This window comes from Tursiops truncatus, chromosome 11 (assembly GCF_011762595.2).
Source record: "Tursiops truncatus isolate mTurTru1 chromosome 11, mTurTru1.mat.Y, whole genome shotgun sequence".
Taxonomy (NCBI): Eukaryota; Metazoa; Chordata; class Mammalia; order Artiodactyla; family Delphinidae; genus Tursiops; species Tursiops truncatus.
The window spans coordinates 4,698,785-4,718,699 of NC_047044.1; the positions used below are offsets into that span (position 1 = coordinate 4,698,785).

Here is a 19,915-nt window from a genome sequence, read left to right on the forward strand (position 1 = left end):
AAGACCCAGTGTTATGGTCTCCCGAGGGTCCCCTGGGTATAGCTCCCTTCCCCCGGGAGCTGCAGTATACTGGGGACCACTCCGCAAACCCCGGGAGAGAGCAGGATGCCCAGGGTGTGGGCGCCCATGGGCAGGAGCCTCACGACCATGGCCAGCACCAGGAGGGGACATCTAAACCGGCCTCTGCAGCACTGTTGGCCACTTTGACCCCTTGCCCCTCCAGGGAGGCGGCTGGCATGTCCCAACAGGTGAAGATGCGCCCCAGCCCCCCGCTCCCCCAGCCCCAGAGGGCTCCGCCCTGGGCCACAGTTGGCACGTCACACCTGGCCTCGGGTCCTGCCTCCGTTGCAGCAGCCCCGCTCGGCCCCCTACACCGGCCAAGAGCCTGCATTGGCTCCCCGTCACCCTCGGGGAACGGCCCGAGCTCCAGGCGCGGCATCCAAGGCCCCTGCTCACCAGGAGACGCACGTACGGTGGTTCATTCACTGTGGCGGCTGGGAGGCTTCCCGTCCTGAGAATGTTCCCGTGGATCCGCCCCCTGCAGATGGGCCGACGGCTCTGTTCCCAGTCTTGTCCGTCGCAGGTGCTGTCGTGAGGCTGCTCCCGTGTGGTCCCTGTGCACGTGGGCGCGGGTGGCCCCGGGTGTGCCCAGAAGGGGAGCCGCAGGCTTGGGCGTGCTGGTCTTCACCTCATCAGGAGACCCCACTGCCCTCTGGGGCCAGTGCTGTCCCCCTCGAGTCCTTCCCTCCCCCTCCCTTGTCACCGGGACACCCGGTCCCTGATGTGCATTTGGGAATCGAGGACCCATTGAAGGACTCGTACCAGTGGCTCGGTGTCCGGTGACTCCCACCCGCCCCTCTGGTCCTGGGCACAGGGAAAGTGGTTGGTTTTGTTTTTTTGAATATTTATTAATTTTTTTGCCTGTTCCGGGTCTTAGTTGCATCATGCGGGATCTTTAGTTGCAGCATTCGGGATCTAGTTCCGTGACCAAGGATCGAACCTGGACCCCCTGCGTTGGGAGCATGGTGCCCTAACCACTGGACCACCAGGGAAGTCCTGGGAAAGCGGTTCTTGATCCTCTTGCTTCGGAGGTGAGGACAGGTGTGCTTGGTGTGACCCAGGCCAACAGGGGAGTGAAATTCAAGTGCAGGTTGGTTGGTCCCCAGCCGGGTATGTGCTGGGTCCCAGCTGTGGACACAGGCGTGGGCCGGGAGGAGACATGGGGCAGCAGAGGCAGACGTGCCTTTCCCTGGGTTTTCACATGAACCCCCAGAGGCCTCTGAAGGTCCCATGTGGACGAGCTCGGGGCCAGTGGAGGCGGAGAGCAGGCATGGGGCCGAGGAGCTGGGGCCCGCAGCACAGGGAACGTCTCAGTTCCCGACAGTGATAAAGGCGGCAGTCGGATTTCATCTGAGAATAATAATCTGGTTTCACACGACACTGAAAGTGGTGCTTACGTTATATTAACACTTGCCGATGTCGCAGCTTCGTTGTTACCTTTGCCCCACATCAGAGTGATTCCATAAAGATACGAGGAAAATTGCAGCTCGACAAGCTGCCCAGTCGCTCAGTGGGCGCAGGGCGGGAAGCAGGCCGCCTTCTCCTGGGGCGCCCGGCGTGGTTCCTGGACGTCTGGGGCTACTGCCCCACTTTCCTCACCCAGCCGGACAGAGGCAGGAGCCTCGTGGGTGTGGAGAGCAGGGGCCCCTCTCTGGTCAGCTCAGCACACACTTTCCCAGACGGCGGAGGGGCTGGAGAAGCGGCCCCTACTGTCCTTGAAGGCCCGCAGACCTGACGGCGAGCGTCCGGGGCCCCAGCTGCCCTGACCTGACCCCAGGGCCCACTGTGGGACACCAGCCTCCCAGAAGAGGTTCATCGAGGTCACGGGCACTGTGCCCGGATACAGGACGCTCAGGACATGGGGCATTCCTCCTCCTGCCGGGAGCCAGGCTCCCGGGGGACTCCTGCTCTGTCCACGCTGCTGGCTGGATCCCGGCCACCCAGGTCAGACGAGGAGACAGAGGAACGTGTGCTGTAGAAACGTTCGTCCCTGGTGGTTAGCGTCGTTCCTCGGGGACCACCACTCCAGTGATGAACTCTGAGCCCCTTAAGGGTCAGGCTGTGACCCGGCCTCAGCTCTCCCTGCCCAGCCCGGAAACCCTCCACCAGCTGATCGCGCCACGGGCTCCCGGCTCCCGGGCCGCGCCCGCTGGCTCTCCTCCCCACCAAGCTCCGAGTCCCGAATCCTCTCCTCCGACTCAGCGTCCCAGCCCAGGGTTCACCTTGCACCACGAGGATGTTTGTGGGCATCTGAGCAGGGGGTGATGCCAGGGAGGGGCCGGCAGCCCAGCTGGGATGAAACCAGGGGACAGATCTGCAGGGACATTTAGGGACTGAGGACACAGGGGCCCCAGGAACCCCTCCCAAAATTGTCTGGGGTTCCCACGTGGTGGCCAAGGGCTCAGGCTCTGGCGAGAGCCGGGCCCTACCACAGGCTGGCCGTGGGGCACCGGCCCCCTTTCTCGACATCCCTCGGTGGGGAAGGAGGCGTGGCAGAGGTAAATGGGAAGGGAATCGGCAGGACCTGGCTGGCTGCCTTTAGCGGAACTCAGCTTCTGCTTTTTCTTTCTTGGTGGGCGACGAAGAGACACAGAAGCCCTGGTCGAGCTCCTGCCCGGTCCAGGCATGGCGCGAACCCCCTGCTGTTTACACACAGCAGCAAGTCACTCCTGTGCAGACGACCATATCCCCGGCCACTCAGGATGCAGCCCTTTCCCGTGAACTGATCTGGGCTGTGCTTCCGGAAGTGGGCGGGGTGGGCAGCTGAAGGTGACCAGCTGGGCGGCTGCTTTCCCTGCTCTTTTTTTTTTTTTTAATATTTATTTATTTATTTATTTAGGCTGTGCCAGGTCTTAGTTGAGGCACGCATGTGGGATCTAGTTCCCTGACCAGGGATCGAACCCGGGCCTCCTGCATTGGGAGCACGGAGTCTTGCCCACTGGACCACCAGGGAAGTCCCTGCTTTCCCTGCTCTTGAGTGATGGCTTCCCCTCCCCCCCCCACCCCCGCCCCGGGAAGGAACCAAGAAGCATATCCTGGGGTGGGCCCCGGGGGCACAGACGACCTTCTCTTACACCTCGGCAGAGGGCAAAGGCTCAAGCCTCTGGGTCAAAGAGCGTGGCTTCGGGACGTCCCTCTCCAGCCCCAGGGCCTCAGTTGACAAAGACTGCCCGCTGGCTGCCCTGTGGCAGCAGGTGAGCCCTCTTAGGAGCCTTGCCCACCGTGTTCAACGCAGTCTCGACAGGAAACACATCGTGTGATGTCATTTCTTTAGGACGGCTTCCCTGTCGGTTTTTCTAGAGTTTTATCTGCATATCTGTGTTGACATAGACACTGGGCTTCATACAGACGAGGAGAAACCCAACCCTCCTGAATGTCCCACAGCAGCGGCCTAGTGCGGAGGGGGCTGAAGACCAGAGACACCGAGCTGTGGCCACCTGACCAGCAGCTGTGGTTCCCTCCCCGGGGCGGTGGTGCCAGTTTCTGGGACTTAATCCCAACGTCCGTGGCTAGTGCCGCCCTCCCCTTGAGGGGCCGGGGACCCACTTGGAGCTCCACGAGTATCACTGCCAAGTCTTCAGAAACCCTATGAGAGGGGAAGGCTGAGCTCCCAGTTCTCAGATGGGGAGACTGAGTCCCAGGTCACACGGGCAGCACTGTGCGTGGGAGACGGGAGTGAAGGCTGCACCCTCTCCCCGGGAGGCCTTCAGGAAGGACCTGGCTTAGCCGGAGACTGATGTCCAGGGCCACCGGGAGTGTCCTGTGGGAGCTGGCCCTGCACAACCTTCTTCAGCTCCCACCTTCCACCGCCCGCCGGCCCGGCACCTCCTTGGATGGATGGACTCTTGACGTCTGAATCGTCCATGGCTCGGCCAGTCTTCCTAACATCCTGACGGCCTTTCTTCCTGTGTCCGCTGGCGCTCCGGGCTCCGAGCGAGGTTAGCAGACGACGAGCCATCGTGGCTTCCTGTGTGTCCTGTGTGTCCTGCACCACGGCGTGGCCTGTCCAGGGCGGGGCAGGGCAGGGTCCAGCCTTTCTCCAGCTGCACATTCCTTCTCTTCTCGCGGCCGCCTGCTCTTGGCCGAGAAGAGACCTGAGCTTTCGGCCGAGAGTCCCGTGGCCTTAGGCAAACGCCTTCAGCCTCTGGGCCTGAGTTCCTCCACCTGTAAACCGAGGGGGGGACTGCGTGGTGCCCACCAGACACTCGCTTCGCGTCGTTCGGTTTCTCTGAAGGGAAAGCAGAGCTCCCTTGGCAAGTCCACTGAGCACCGATTGAGAAGTTTCTGTCCTCTGGGTTCTGAGATTTTAAAATAGAAAACTTTCCCCTGGGTCCATACCCCGCAGCCTCTGAGCGGCGATCTGTGGGCCTTTCTGCCCAGCGATGGGGTCATGACACGTGGACGGGAGTTCAGAGGGCGGGATGTGTCTCTGGTGACTGTCGGTGAGGACAGTCACTGCTGTTGGAGCTCACGGGGCAAGGCGCTCCGCCCCCTCCACGTGGGGACAGGAGCCCGGGCTCCCGGGAGCGTGAGAGCCAAGTGTCCCCCACAAGGTAGTGCGAGACCGCACGGCCGCTACCCGCCCCAACTGCATTCCCAGGTGGCTCTTGCCATGGCAACCCCCCTCTGTGCGGCCAGCTCTGCCAGTGCTGCATGGAAATAAGTTTTTAAATAGCTTCTGGTGTCCCGGGTGCAACCGGAAGCAGGGTTGGGTCTCCTCTGGGGGCACGTGTCTGAGGGTCGGTGGTTTGGGTTCGGTGGGTCAGGCTGGGGAAAAGGCGTGTGGAAGCCCTCAGTGTCTGTACATGCCCCCACTCCACCAGCCTCCCAAGCTCACACCCCAGGGAAGCCCTCTGTGCCACCAGCGTTAAATCGAAACTGTGCGAACGTGGCCAGTTTGGGGATGGGTGCTCGCTCCGAGCGTCCGGAGGGGCTGCGTGTGGCCTGTGTTTGGCCCAGGGCTGGGCTTGGTCTGCCTCGTGCTCTCCCGCCCGCTGCGACAGTTCACGCTGACAGCCGTCCTCAGAGGTTGGCGTGAGGTTGTCTGTGGTTGACAGCTGTGGAAACTGAGGGACGGAGAGGCTAGGGAACAGCCCCCCCAGGGCATGCAGCTGGTCAGGGTCGGAGGTTGGGTTCAGGGTCAGGAGAAGACGCATAGTGTGTCCAGGGACAGGCTGGGTTAGAGCAGGCGTCAGCCCTGAATTGTGAGTCCCATGAGTGGAGAAAGTTCTGGAAAAGGGCGTCCAGGTGGGGCATTGCCCTGCGTCTCTGCCTCCGCGGCTGTGAGGCTTGGGGAACTCTCCCTCCTCTCAGCCCTGCCCACATGGCCTGGGGGAGGGGCCATGAGGCCACGTGGAGCGTGGGGCAGGGCTCAGTGTGGCCCCCATCCCACTGCTGCCCTCCTCTCCTCCTGCAACCAGGAGAGAGGACTGAGTTCACCGAGGGCGCGTGGGAGACACAGCCGGCCGCGCGGCTCTGGCGCTTCTCGTGCCGCGGGCTGTGACTGCCGCTCTCCCTGCTGCCAGCATGCAAGGCCCTTGGACTCAGCTTAACAGGCCCATCTGGAAAGCCCGGGCAGGAGGCCTGCTCACGGATGGTGCCCGAGATGTGGCAGACGAAGGCCAGGGTGGACCCTGGCTCGGGGTGCCGCGTGGGGTTGTCCTGTCCAGTCCTGGAGACGGGCCGGTCCCCAAGACTGGCTTTCTGCCTGCTTTGGGAACACGTTCACATAGACAGGACCGGGCCACTTCAAAACCCATTCACACACGCCAGGGGTCCCGCTGGGAGGGGGGCTCTGTGAGGTCTGGGGTCTCGCTGGGCGCAGGAACTGGAGCCAAGCCCAGGGGGTTGGGGGCAGGCTTGCCTCGTGGAGTGGGGCTCTGGGTGACCGTGTGTGCAGTGTTCAAGGAGTCCTGCTCCCCTGGCCCTCAGCCGTTCCCTGAGCATCTCCTGCCGGGGTCCCGGAGTTGGACCCTGGGGGTCCGCGGCCCTCCTTGTCTGACGACATCCATCAGTCACTTCACCAAGCTTCTGCTCGGGCCGGTACCTGGGCTGGACTCCAGGATCCGCCATCCAGCAGGGCAGCAGAGATGAGAAAGGCCAGTTCTGAGCCAGCCATCGGGTCGGGGTCTGGGATGAGAGCAGCCTTTGTGAGGCCGGGCACTGCCCGTCCTGTTCACCACCCTGTTCCCCTTCCTGAGCCACACAGCCTGGCTGCAGGCTGGCTCCGGGGTCTGTCCCCTGACGAGGGAGAGAGCTGTTGAACCGAGCACAGCAGGAAGCCTGGGACACCCGTTTCCTGTTCTTACTTCTTCACGCTTCCTCACGTTCGTGTACTTTACTCCGGTCGTTGCGCGGGAGGTGAGCACGTATGCCCCGTGTTAGAGACGGGGAGGTAGGAGCTGGCGAGCAGAGGGGGCTTCCCCATCAGGAGAGGGGCCACTCCAGGACTGGCACCTGGACAGGCTGACCCCGAGGCGGTCCCTGCCGGGACGCCAGGGTTGTACGTCCCTCCCAGGCACCCGCTCAGTGCCCCAGTTCCGGGCACAGCCGAGTCTCACCCGCTTCATCTCCACCCGGGTCTCGCGGAGCCAGACGTGCACCAGGCTTTGTGCTCATCCTTGAGGCCCATCCCTTTAGCCCCCTCCCGCCCCTGCAGCGGGAACTCTTCCTGTCGTGGACGAGGAGACTGGGGACAGAGAGCAAGGGTGCCACACATGGCTGGTGTTAGAGCCAGAACCCGAGCCCAGCCCCAAGCCCAGTCCGTCCCCACCCCGTGTACAGACACCTGTCTCCTGGGCGCCTCCCACCTGCCTCGGCCACGACCGAGCTTCTCCAGGGTTTCCCAGGCTGCCCCAGGGACTCCACTGATGCAGGAAAAATGTGAAGTTATCTTTGACTTTCTTGCCCCTTTTTGTCCCCCTTAAAATGCTTAGAGCTGTAACCGCAGTTATAAGGAGCTCGTTTGTTTTTTTTGTTTTTGTTTTTTTTTCCTGCGGTACGCGGGCCTCTCACCGCTGCGGCCCCTCCCGCTGCGGAGCACAGGCTCAGCGGCTATGGCTCACGGGCCCAGCCGCTCCGCGGCATGTGGGATCTTCCCGGACCGGGGCACGAACCCGTGTCCCCTGCATCGGCAGGCGGACCCTCAACCACTGCGCCACCGGGGAAGCCCAGGAGCTCGTGTATCTCGACAAAAGTGTGGCTGTAAGCTCTCCGGTGCTTGTGAAATAGTCTCTGAGATGATTGTTTCTGCCGGTATCGATAAATTCCAACACGGAGCAGAAAGGTCAGGCCCTGCCAGATAAAATGTCTCTTCGACTTGTTAATTAAAGGTTTATAAGGATGTGGAAAAACGCGCTCTGGGGTAAGCCTTGGAGCGAAGAGAAGCAAATAGACGGCGATCACAGGATGGACAGGGGCTGGAAGGGGCCTTCGGTGTTCCCGGAAGGAACCCATGGTTCCCAGAAGCGGGGCGGCGGAGGGACCCTGCTCAGCGGCCTCTTTGTAGCAAACTCCTCCCCAAAGCCTGGGACTTCGGCCTTTGACCCAGGGAGTCATCCGTTCTTCCGTGTTCTTCCTGCTGCTGTGGCACAGAGGGCGCCCCACACACGGTAAGGTGCTCCTTAAAGAGCCGTCAGCCACCCCGCGTCCCTGGCAGTAGTACAAATGCCAGCCGTCGGGTTGGCGTCAGCAAGTGAACCATCTCTGTGCTGTGAACATCCCGCAGGCGTTCGGTATTTCCCCCGTGGCGGGTCCTGTTTCTTTCTTGGTAACTGAGTATTTGAGAACGAGGTCAAAGTAAAGCTCCCCCTATCTTCCCCCCTACCCACTCTGACCTCGGGGGCTCTGCCCCCCCGAGCAGCCTCCACCCACCCCTCCCTCTCGTGGTCCCCTCCCTCCCCCTCCCTGATTGCAAATTTCTAAGGTGTGTAGACAGATGTCCCCCGTGTCCCAAGTCAGGAGAGAGGACTGAGTGCCGACCTGCAATGAAGGCTTAGAACCACAGACGGTGGCATCCGCAAGACACACAGACCAGAGCAAAAGAGGTACCCAGAGAAGAATCCATATGGAAACACACAGGACACAGGCGCCCACGTGGATGCCAGAGAGTGGAGTAGCTGGTACGAAAACACACCCGGAAACGGACACGCAGCAACCCTCACGCCTTTCCGTGCAGAGACACACGGACTGGAAAAACACACAGACGGCACGCACCCCTCGTCTGGAGGGCTTGACTGGGCATCTTAGCCAGAACGGAGTCCCCAGGGAAAGCAGCTTTGCGCCTGTTCCCTGGCTCCTGTAGGAGTTGGGCATGGATTTGCCCTTGTGTTCCCGGGGCCCTGGAATCTTCTGGCTACCCGTCACCCGCGCAGGAACCCCTGCACCCAGGGGACCACGCAGCTCCGCTCACTGATGGAGTGAAGTGCCCGTGTGGGCCTTTCAGCACAGAACCTGCTGGACGGACAGGCCAGCTTCTTCTCATCCTGTGGTCCCCAGGTTGATGGAATCGTCTGGAAGCTTGTCAGTCAAATGGTGCTCCCTTCGTGCCTGCTTCTCACCTGCCCAGGTGTGGGCCGGGGCCCAGGGGCTGTGAGGCCGATGAGACCGCAGGTCCAGGGGAGGGAGAGGGCACAGCCTTCTACGCGCATCCCTTTGCAGAAGGCGGGCATTGGGCAGGGCTGCCAAGCGGTGCTGGAGAGGGACTGGAAGCGGCGCGTGGATTGGGACGCTTCCTCTTAAAGCGACCGCGTCTGTTCGGGTGCTCGTTGCATTGCATTTAAGCTCTGTTCCAGCAAACGTCCACAGGGACTTTCCAGTTAAATGTGGATAATTTGGCTTCATGCAGAGGCAAGCAGCTGGCCGGAAGGACGGGAGCCTCAGAGCTTCACCCACTTTAGGGCAGGTGGAAAATTCCAGAGGAGGGAGGAGCCACCCCATCATAATCGGGAGAAGCAGCTCTGTGGGTCGTGGGGCTCTGCTGTGTCATTTGGAGAAGGATGACGCTCATTCCAGGGACAGAGAGCTACAAGGGGGGAAGTAGGGGTGTGCAAGATGTTCGACATAGGTCTACACCTGTGAAACCATCACCGGAATCAAGATAGTAGACACACCCTTGACCCTCAAAAATTTCCCTGTGTCTTTGATCCCTTCCTCCGATCCCCTCATCTCCACACAACCTCTGATCCCTTTAGATGAGTTTGCATTTTCTGGAATTTCCTATAACTGGCATCATACAATAATAAGTCCTTTTTTTTGTCCTGCTCCATTCAGCAAGATTACTTTGAGATTCATCCCCGTTGTGTGTATCAATTGCTTATTCCTGTTTTATTTCTGAGTCATATTCCACAGTTTGTTCATCTGTGGACCTGTTGATGAACATCTGGGCTGTTTCCAGTTGGGGCGATCGCAAGTAGAGGTGCTGCGAACTGCTCTGGAACAAGCCTCTGTGTGGGCGTGTGCTTTCATTTCTCTTGGGTAACGCCTAGGGCTAGAATATTTTAGCTGGGACTGCTATAACAAAACACCACCCACTGGGGGTGGGGCGGGGCTTCAACAACAGACATTCATTTCTCACAGTTCTGGAAGCTGGGAGGTCCAGGATCAAGGTGCTGGCTGATTTGGTTTGCCGTGCAAACCCTCTTCCTCATTTGCAGATGGATGCTGTCTTTGCCCATTCGGGCTGCTGTAACAAAATACCACAGACCGGGGGGTTACTGTAAACAGAAGTTTATTGCTCACAGTTCTGGAGGCCAGAAATTGGAGATCAGGGTTGCCAGCATGGTCAGATGAGGGCTCTCTTTCCGGCTGCAGACTTCTTGGTGTATTCTTGCCTGGGGGAAGGAGCTAAGAGTCTCTGCAGGGCTTCCCTGGTGGCGCAGTGGTTGAGAATCCGCCTGCCAATGCAGGGGACACGGGTTCGAGCCCTGGTCTGGGAAGATCCCACATGCCACGGAGCAACTAGGCCTGTGAGCCACAATTTCTGAGCCTGCGCGTCTGGAGCCTGTGCTCCGCAACAAGAGAGGCCACGACAGTGAGAGGCCCGCGCACCGCGATGAAGAGTGGCCCCCGCTTGCCACAACTAGAGAAAGCCCTCGCACAGAGACGAAGACCCAACACAGCCAAAAATAAAAATAAATTAAAAGAAGGCTCAACATTTAAAAAAAAAGAGTCTCTGCAGCCTTTTTGATAGGCACGAGTCCCATTCGTATCATCAGGATTCCCCCCTCCTGGCTTAAGCACCTCCCAAAGGCCCTGCCTTCTAACACCATCACATTGAGAGTGAGGATTCCAACAAGCGAATCTTAGGGGGACACAAACATTTAAACCATGGCAGACTCCTTGCTGTGTCCTCACGTGGCAGAGAGAGAGGGGAAGCAAGCCCTCTTAGGTTTGTCCTCATGAAGACACTAATCCCGTCGTGAGGACCCCACCCTCATGACCCGATCACCCGCAGAGGCTCCGTCTCCAAAAGCATCACCCTGGGGATTAGCGTTTCAACATACACGTTCCGGGGGGACGGACATCAGCGTTCAGTCCATAGCAGTAAATGTATGTTCCACTTCCTACGAAACTGTCGGACTGTTCCAGTGCGATTGCACTGCTTTACGTTCCCAAGAGTAGTGCGTGCACCTCACCAGCTCTGGACTCCGTCAGCCTGTTTTATTGTGGCCGTCTGAACGGGCGCATGGTGGTGTCTTACTGTGGTTCAATTCGCATTTCTCTAACGAATGATGTTTAGTATCTCTTCATTTGCTTACTTGTCATCAGCATATCTTCCTTAGTGATGTGTTCTGTTCAAATCAGTTTTTAATTGGGTTGTTTGTTTTCCAGTTATTGGGTTTTGACAGTTGTTTTATACATTCTGGATACAAGTCTTTTATCAGATAGGTAATTTGCACATGTTTTTTCCCAGTCTGTGGCTCGTTTTTTCATTCTTTTAACACTGTCTCTCCAGCTCAGGAGTTTTTAATTTTTCGAAGTCTAGTGTATTAATTTGTCCTTATATGGATCATGCTTTTGGTGTTGTATCCGAGACACTGGGCCTAACCCGCAGCCCCAGAGATTTTCTCCTGTGTTTTCTCCTAGAAATTTTACAGTTTTAGGCTTTACGTTTAGGTCTCTGATCCATTTGGGTTTTTTTAAAATCTGTGAGACATACGGATTAGTTACGTCTCGTTTGTTTTTAACGTACGAGTATCTACTTGTTCCAACACCATTTGTGAAACTATTGTCCTTTCTCCACTATGTTAATGGAGTTTGCAGCCTTTGCTGAAAAATCAATTGACCATATATGTTTGAGTCTATTTTTGGACTCTCTTCAGTTCCATTGATCTATTATTTGCATAACTTAACACCTATACCACACTGTCTCGATTACTGTAGCTTTATAATAGGTCTTAACGTTGGGAAATATAAGTCCTTCGCTTTGTTTGTTTGATGTTGTTTTTTGTTTGTTTCAAGTTGTTTTGGCTATTCTGGGTCCTTTGCATTTCCACATGCATTTAAAAAGGACCTTGTCATTTTCTACCCTTTTTGGGGTGAATTTTGATGGAGGCTGTATTGAAGCCAGAGGTCGATTAGGGGAGCATTTACATCTTAATAACACTGGCCTCTGATCCGTGGTTATGGTGTGTCCCTCTCTTTATGCAGGTATTTTTAAAATTCCTCTCATCAGTGTTCGAAAGTTCTCAGTGTATAGCTCTTATACAGCTATTGTCGTATGTATCCCTAAGTATTCCTCATTTCTTGATGCTGTTGCAAATGGCAGGTAAACATTTTTTAAATTTCTAAGAGTTCTTGCTAGTATATAGAAATACAGTTGCTTTTTGTATGTTGAACTTGTATCCTACAACCTCACTAAGCTCAATTATTAGTTCTAACAACCTTTTTTTGTACATTCTGTCAGATTTTCTCCGTAGTTGCTACTGCTATCTGCAGAGACAGTTTTATTTCTTCTTCCTAATCTGAAGGCCTTTTATTTCTTTTTCTTACCTTATTGCACTGGCTAGGACTTCTAGTCCAATGGGAACAGGAGTGGTAAGAGAACATCCCTACCTCATCCCTGATCTCCGTGGAAAAACATTCATCATTAAGTATGATGGTAGCTGCTCATTTTTTATAGATGCCTTTTATCAGGTTAAGAAGTTACTTTCTCTTCCTAGTTTGCTGAAATATTTTATCATGAATGGATGTTGAATTTTGTTCAATGCTTTCTCTGCATACATTGAGATAACCATATCATTTTTTTCTGACTGATTTTCACATGGTGATGCAGCCTTGCATTCCTGGGATGAGTTCAACTTATTCAAGATGTATTATCCTTCATATTATTGCTGGGGTTGACTTGCTGACACTTCGTTAAGAATTTTGGCTTCTGAGTTCAAGAGAGAACCTCTCTGGTCACTGGTGGTTTGGCTGGCCCCAAGTGAGAGATGCCTCTCCCCATCAGGCAGGCTCATGGGGTACAAACGTGGCCATGTAGAACCTCCCCTTCATCAGCTGTAGGTAGTGTTGATTCCTAGAAAAGGGACCTTAGGCAAACGGGCACCCCAAAACACATCCTCTGTATTTGTGTGGGCCTGGAGTCCCTGGGAGTGTGTCATCTCCCATCTCCACACCCTGAATGTCCACCCTGCTGCAGATGTGGCCATCCCATCATGCATTGGAAAGAGCCCTGACTCGGAGGCTGAGATTTGAGGGTGTGTTGGGGTGAGCCCTGGTCATGGCCCCTCCTGAGTTAGCACAGTGGGGACATATATCAAGGGCCCAAAATAGTCCTACCTTTTAAAATTTCTACCCATTGATGGACTTCCCTGGTGGTGCAGTGGTTAAGAATCTGCCTGCCAGTGCAGGGGACACGGGTTCAATCCCTGGTCTGGGAAGATCCCACATGCTGCGGAGCAGCTAAGCCCATGTGCCACAACTACTAAGCCTGTGCTCTAGAGCCCGTGAGCCACAACTCCTGAGCCCAAGTGCCACAACTACTGAAGCCTGCGCACCCTAGAGCCTGTGAGCTGAAACTACTGAGCCCACGTGCTGCAACTACTGAGGCCCACACGCCCAGAGCCCGTGCTCCGCAACAAGAGAAGCCACCGCAATGAGAAGCCCCTGCTCCCTGCAACTAGAAAAAAGGCCGCGTGCAGCAGCAAAGACCCAATGCAGACTAAATAACTAACTAACTAACTAAATAAAATCCCTACCCATTGATTCCTGTTTTCAGACCCTGTGCTACAGAAACACTTCGTGACGTGGAAATGGCTTTATCCATAGAGATGTATATTGTACCACTGTTTATTAATCAGAAAAGGATGGGAATAAAACCCAAATTCCTAGGAGGATGGGATTGGCTGAGGAAATAGCATTGATGTCTGCTGAATGAAAGACTCTATAACCATTAAAGGGTGATTTATGGAGACTGTAACAACTTCAGGAAACCTTACATGTGTCCTTAAGTACAAGTAGAAAAACAGGTTACACATCACATTCTGTTTGGTGTGAGTGGTGCTGTGTCTTTGGGTAAAATGAGAGTGGATTCCACTCTGGGGAAATGAGAAAAGACAAGTCCAAGGAAACTGGGAAGGAAGGAAGCTCCAAGTTTAGCATGATTTTTTTTCTTAATTAACCTTCGCTGGTTCTTATTAGTAGCCTCCTTTATTTTGTCAAGATATACATCATGTTTACTAAATAACCTGTCCTGAAATTTGACAGGATTATTGAGGTCACAACTATAGGCAAATTGAGCTGTGTGTGCTTAAGGTGATATTTATAAATCTAATAAACTCCTTATTCTCCCTTCTCTGTCTTTCCTGCTCTATTCTCTCTCCCTCTTCTCTGTCTCTCAGACTCTCTCCTTCCTTCATTTTCTTTCTGCCCCTTCCTCCCTCCTTTTCACTTTGCATGTTTGTATGTTCATAGGTCAAATAAAATAACAAAAAATGTTTGCAGGGAATCAATATGAAAAAAAACAAACAGGTTACAGAATTCCATGTACAGCTATAGAGAAAACGTACTTAAAAGAAAGCTAATGTGAGACAGTGATAGTTTTCCGGGGATGCCATTCTCTTTCTTTTTCTGGTTTCCAAAATTTCTTGCATGTTACATATTACTTTTGTGATTTAAAAGCTTACCGTTAGGGCTTCCCTGGTGGCGCAGTGGTTGAGAGTCCGCCTGCCGATGCAGGGGACATGGGTTTGTGCCCCGGTCCGGGAGGATCCCACATGCCGCGGAGCGGCTGGGCCCGTGAGCCATGGCCGCTGAGCCTGCGCGTCCGGAGCCTGTGCTCCGCGACGGGAGAGGCCACAACAGTGAGAGGCCCGCGTACCGCCAAAAAAAAGAAAAAAAAAAAAAGCTTACCATTAAGAGAGAGGAGAGCAGAGCAGAGTTCGCTGTCTCCGAGGCACCCCTGCGCCGCCAGGCTGGGGAGAGTCGCCGGGTGCCGGCCGGGTGGGGTCGCGTGAGTCCCGGTGCCGTGTCCTGTCTCAGTGCCGCCCTCCTCTTGTCTTCCAGGCTTTGGGAACCATCACTGCAGTGCCTGTCACAGGTCCTCAGGTGAGCTCCTTGCAGAGGTTGGCCGGGCAAGGAGCGGCAGTGCTACCTCAGGTAAGCAGCCTGCGGGTGGGCCCCGGGCTGTCTGTCTGTCTGTCCACAGCCCCTCAGCAGTGAGGTTTAGGTGAGCCCTGAGCTGGGTGTGACGTCGTGGGAGTCCCTTTCCTCTCCTGCCTCCTCTGCCTGCCCTTCAGAGGAGATGTTGGGACTAGACCCAGTTTTTCACACACTGAGGAATTGAGAAATCAATTTAGTGGGTCATGACCAGGATTTTTTTTTAATGGAATAAACTAGGCTGGACTAGAAGACAGCAGAAAATACCAAGACGCGTCATAAGCATTTTTTTGTGAACAATTTGTTTCTGGACTGGATCACGACGTAATGGAGATTTTTTTAATATAAATTTATTTATTGATTGATTATTTTTGGCTGCATTGGGTCTTCGTTGCTGCACGCGGGCTTTCTCTAGTTGTGATGAACAGGAGCTACTCTGCGTTGCGGTGCGCGGGCTTCTCATTGCGGTGGCTTCTCTTGTTGCGGAGCACGGGCTCTAGGCATGCAGGCTCAGTAGTTGTGGCACGTGGGCTCAGTAGTTGTGGCTCACGGGCTCAGTAGTTGTGGCTCGCAGGCTCTAGAGCACAGACTCAGTAGTTGTGGTGCACGGGCTTAGTTGCTCTGCAGCACGTGGGGACTTCCCAGTCCAGGGCTCGAACCCGTGTCCCCTGCATAGCAGGCAGATTCTTAACCACTGCGCCACCAGGGAAGTCCTAATGGAGATCTTTGAATATGGGTCACAGTCAAAAGAGTGTTAGAAGCTCTGGACAAAAGGGTGCATTTCAGGAGACAGTGCAGACGCCAGGCCTTGGGCCTGGGTTCCAGCCGGGGTCCCCCGCCGGGCCCTGCACTTTGGGCAAGTCACCTGGGCTGCGTCTCCTCATCTGCAGAGAGGGTGGTGCCAGTGCCTCCCTGGCGGCCGTGAGGACTGAATCGGGGCACAAAGCCTTTGTAGCCGGGCCTGGCCTGGAGCAGAAGCCTGCTGGGTACCGCCCGGCACGCAGCTTTGCGGGGCACCTGCTGCTGAGCTGCGAGGGGCTGCCGGCTGCACAGGCGACAACAGCTTCCGCCTGTCCTGGGGCCGCAGGCCTGGGCCGACGCTCCCAGCTCGAGGACAGTGAGCGGCGGCTGCCCTGGGCCCGCTGGTGGTCCTTGTGGCAGCCTCGCTGAATGCCCACCTGTGCTGAATCAGACAGGATCCTGTCCCCAAGAGGCTCAGATTCCAGGAGGGGGACAGACAAGGAGCCAGACGATTTGAACCCAGAGTGATTGGCCTGAGTCAGAAGGAGTCACGGGGGCTATGGGAGCCTCGAGGAGGCTCATAGCCTGCCTGGGGGTCAGGGAGGGCTTCCTGGAGGAGATGGAGCTAGAAGCAGGGCTCCGAGGGCAGGAAGTCTTGGTAGTCCAAGGTGGAGGCAGGCCTCAGGGGACGAGCACCCCAGAAGGATACTGGAGCATGCGGACACGGGGGTGAGAAAAGGAGGCAGGTGGCAGTGGGGAGACCAGAACCGCAGGCCTGGCGGCACCGGAAGGGGAAGTAGGAACAGGCATAGCTCTGGAGACGTCAGCAGAGGCCTTCTGGGGCCTTGGATATGGAGTAATGGAGCTGAGCTTTGCCTGTCCGTGACTTAATGGCCGTGGGGAGCTACGGAAGGCTTTTGAGCAAGGGAGGGTCAGGACTGGGGCTCCAAGGAAAGGCTTCTGCTCAAGGCCAGTGCTGTCTTCCTAGGAGTTTTCACTCCCACGTACACCCCTCAACTGTAAAAGTCCAAGGACCACCTCTCCCTCTGCCCCAATATATGCGCGCGCGCACACACACACACACACGCACACACACGCACACACACACACACACACACACACCACCCCCACCCCCACCCCCGGGCCAGTCAGTGCACGCCCAGGACCCGGGCAGCCTTGGCAGGTCCATGGTTTCTCCGCTGCCGTCTCCTCACCTGTAACGTGGGAGTCCCTGACCAGGTCATGTCTGTGCCCCTGTCATCTGCCATGGCTGTCATCACCCCGTCTGTGTGTCTGTCTGACCGTGCCACTGTCCCTCCCTCCCCAGGTTAGGCCAAAGACTCTGATTCCAGACAGCCTCCCCGTCACCCCGGGCCGGGACCGGCCACCCAAGCAGCCCCCAACCTTCCAGAAGGCCACCGTGGTCAGTATCAAGAACCCCAGCCCAGCCCTCCCCACTGCCAACAACACCGTGAGCCATGTGCCAACGCCCGGCAGCCAGCCCCGAGCCCTCGCCGAGCCTGCCACCGTCACCTCTCCTCTGAGCAGTGCCGGGGTGGCCTACGCCCTCATCTCCACCGCCCCCAGCAATGCCACCGCCATGGCCCCCAGCACCGCCGTGTCCGTGGTCAGCGACAGCGTCAAAGTCCAGCCCCTCCTCATCAGTGCCGACAACCAGGTGAGGGCGCCCGCGGGCAGGCTCCCCAAGGGGCCAGGTGACGGGGGCCCGGGCAGAATGAATGACCGGATGGCGGAACGATTAGGTGGCCAAAGGAATGGATGGAGTGTGAACAGAGGACTGAATGAACAGCGTGGGAATGAACAATAAGTGAATGAATCAGTGCATAAATGGGGGGTGGGGGTGGGGCGTGTACAAAGGAATGAATGAGTCAGTGGTAGAATGAACGGTGTGTGAATGAGGGTGTGGATGAATGAATGAATTGGCGTGGGAATAATGGGGGTACAAGGGAATGACTATGTGAACAAAAGACTGTGTGGCTGAATGAATTAATACCAGTAGGAAAAGAATGATTGGTCGATGGATGAATTACTTCACTTGTTGGAATAATTAATTAATAAAACGTGTGGCCAAGTGGACCACTGGAAGAGTCTCTGCCAATGGAGGGAGATAGTCAAGGACGTTTTGGACCCCGGGTGCCTGAACGGAATATCTATGATTTGTTGCCAAGATTTAAAACTAAAACTAAGATCCTCTTCCTGTTCCCGTCTGAGCTCCTTGATGATTGTGTGAGGTGTTTGGGGCTGCATAGGAGGTTCCATTTCCTCTCTTTGGTCTCTTTTCCTCTGTTTCCAATTCAGGGTCCACCAGGCTGCCCCTCTCTTGCTTATGGCCCGTGTCCCCTATTTCCCAGCCCTAGTGTCAGCCACTTTCCTGCAGCCGTATGTTATTGCACTCAGTACATTTCTGGGTATGTTTTTGAGCTCTCCCACTTATGGACAGTATCCCCAAGGATGCTCCAAGCCTAAAGAGTTATTGCCAGCCAGGGTCGGATAGCAAGTTCCAGTGAGGAAACGTGCACCCCAGGATGGTACCTGGTCCAGAGGGGGAGCTTAGCAGACGTTTGTTGGTTGAGTGTGCTTGTTTCACTGCAACCTCACTAGCATCCAGTGTTGTCATTTTTAAATGCTTTTTGCTCCTTTAGTTGATGCAGACAGATGCTGGTCGTTGAAAGCGGAATTCCTTTGGTTAGTATTGAACTTGAAGGTTTCCCTGTACTTTTCAAGAATCCTGTCTCCTTCCATGTGACTCATCTGAGGGTATTCTTTGCCCCTTTTTCTGGGGGGATCTTACTGTTTTCTTCCCATGGATATAAAAAGGGAGCATTGTTTTCCATCCAGAGAATTCTGGGATTTCAAAATTATGTTACAAAGAAGAACAAAGTCCTTTCCCTTAAGCCAGCAGAAAAATGAGATGCATTTTCTCTTCATGTGTAAGAGGTTCAAATTCACAAGTCACAGAAAAAGAAAAAAAGAAAAAAAAAAAGTCTGCTGCAAGTATCCGAGGAAACAATTCACAAGTCACTATGTGTTCTTAGGAGGGAAAAACGGTTCGAGTCACTCCTGGTTCTTAGGAGGGAAAAACGGTTCGAGTCACTCCTGGTTGAGGCCAGACCCAGGGCTGCTCCTGGTAGATTCTTTCACCTAGATCCATGAAAAAGATAACGATTCTTTCCCAGTTCAATGTCCAAAAACATAAATAAGCCAGATGATTCACAGGTGAAGGCGATTGTGGCCTAGGGAGAGGCTGGGCAGCAGAAGTCAATCTCAGACTTCTCAGCTCCAGGCACCTCCCCCCAACCAATGAGCCCTGAGCCCCATGAGGACCGCTGGATCGGGGCTGCTCTGCCTGCTGCTGAGTGGGGTCTAGACTCCCCTCCCCCTCTCCATCCCCCCAGGATTGGCAGGGCCCCTCAGAGTGAGCAAAACGGGACCTCCTTTCTCCCACCTGCCCGAACCCCCAGGCCAGGTTTGAGCACCTCGGAAACAGTGGCCTGGGGAGGGGGGAGCAGGGCAGGCAGCCAGACAGACCCGGGAAGGGTCCCAGCCCCTCTGCTACCTAACCTGATGAGCTCAGGCAGGGAGCAGTTCTGAGCCCTCTCAGCCTCAGTTTTCCTGCATGTGAACTGGGGAGAAAGAAACCAACCTGCCTTGAGTGTTCCTTCCGCCTGAATCTTCACAGCCTGCCTGGAAGTAGGTATTGCGAAGGTGTTACTGATAAGGAAGCTGAGGCTCAGAGATGTGAAGTGACCTCCCCGAGGCCACACAGCCGGGAGCCCGTAGCACAGCATTGGACCCAGGCCTTCTGGTTCCTAAACCAGGACCGTTTCTCGTGCAGACTCTCCTCAGGGTGCAGGCACCCCGTGGACTGGAGAGGTGGGTGCAAGCCTCCTCGTTCCTCTGTGATACCGCCGTTCGAGGCCCCGTGCCCGTCTGGGGCGGACACACCTGGCCCTGGGCTCTGTGGGCCTGCCCTCCCTGGGCCCTCCCGTTCCCCCCTCACCCCTCTGCCCCGTCCCCAGGTCATCATCATTCAGCCTCAAGTGCAGACGCAGCCCGAGAGCACGGCGGAGTCGCGGCCGCCCACAGAGGAGCCATCTCAGGGAGCTCAGGCCACCAAAAAGAAGAAGGAAGACCGGCCCCCGAGCCAGGAGAACCCCGAGGTGGGTGGCTGTGGTCTGGGGGCCACTGTAGGACACGGCTGCCCAGGGAGTGGGGACGGGCCTCACCCCGACAAGCCCAGAGCACAGCCGCCCTGGGCCGTGGGAGCTCCAGGCAGCACTGGCCCAGTGAGCTGAGGTCTCAGCCGTTGTGTGTCCGGGATTTGCTGGCTAAGCGGCAGCGTGGGGCAGTGGTTAGCACCAGCCGTAGACCAGACCGCCTGGATTTGCATCGCAGCGCAGGTGTGGCGGGGTGCGCGGGGGTGGGGAGCAGATCGCGTCCGTCTCCTCATCTGTGAGGACGGCACGGATGAGTCTGCCTTCCTGGCGGCGTTTTT

At 56.0% G+C, this 19,915-nt stretch overlaps 1 protein-coding gene across 2 annotated transcripts in view; it reads left to right on the forward strand.

The window, feature by feature from the left end:
- The window catches only part of PHF21B (PHD finger protein 21B), a 95,210-nt gene that overhangs the window by 54,991 nt on the left and 20,304 nt on the right, over positions 1 to 19,915 (forward strand). For both annotated transcript variants that reach the window (XM_033865864.2, XM_073788080.1), the window contains exons 3-5: positions 14,566 to 14,658; positions 16,727 to 17,077; positions 19,440 to 19,580. In XM_033865864.2, coding sequence (XP_033721755.1) covers positions 14,566 to 14,658; positions 16,727 to 17,077; positions 19,440 to 19,580 — 585 coding nt within the window. The remainder of the gene's footprint in view (positions 1 to 14,565; positions 14,659 to 16,726; positions 17,078 to 19,439; positions 19,581 to 19,915) is intronic.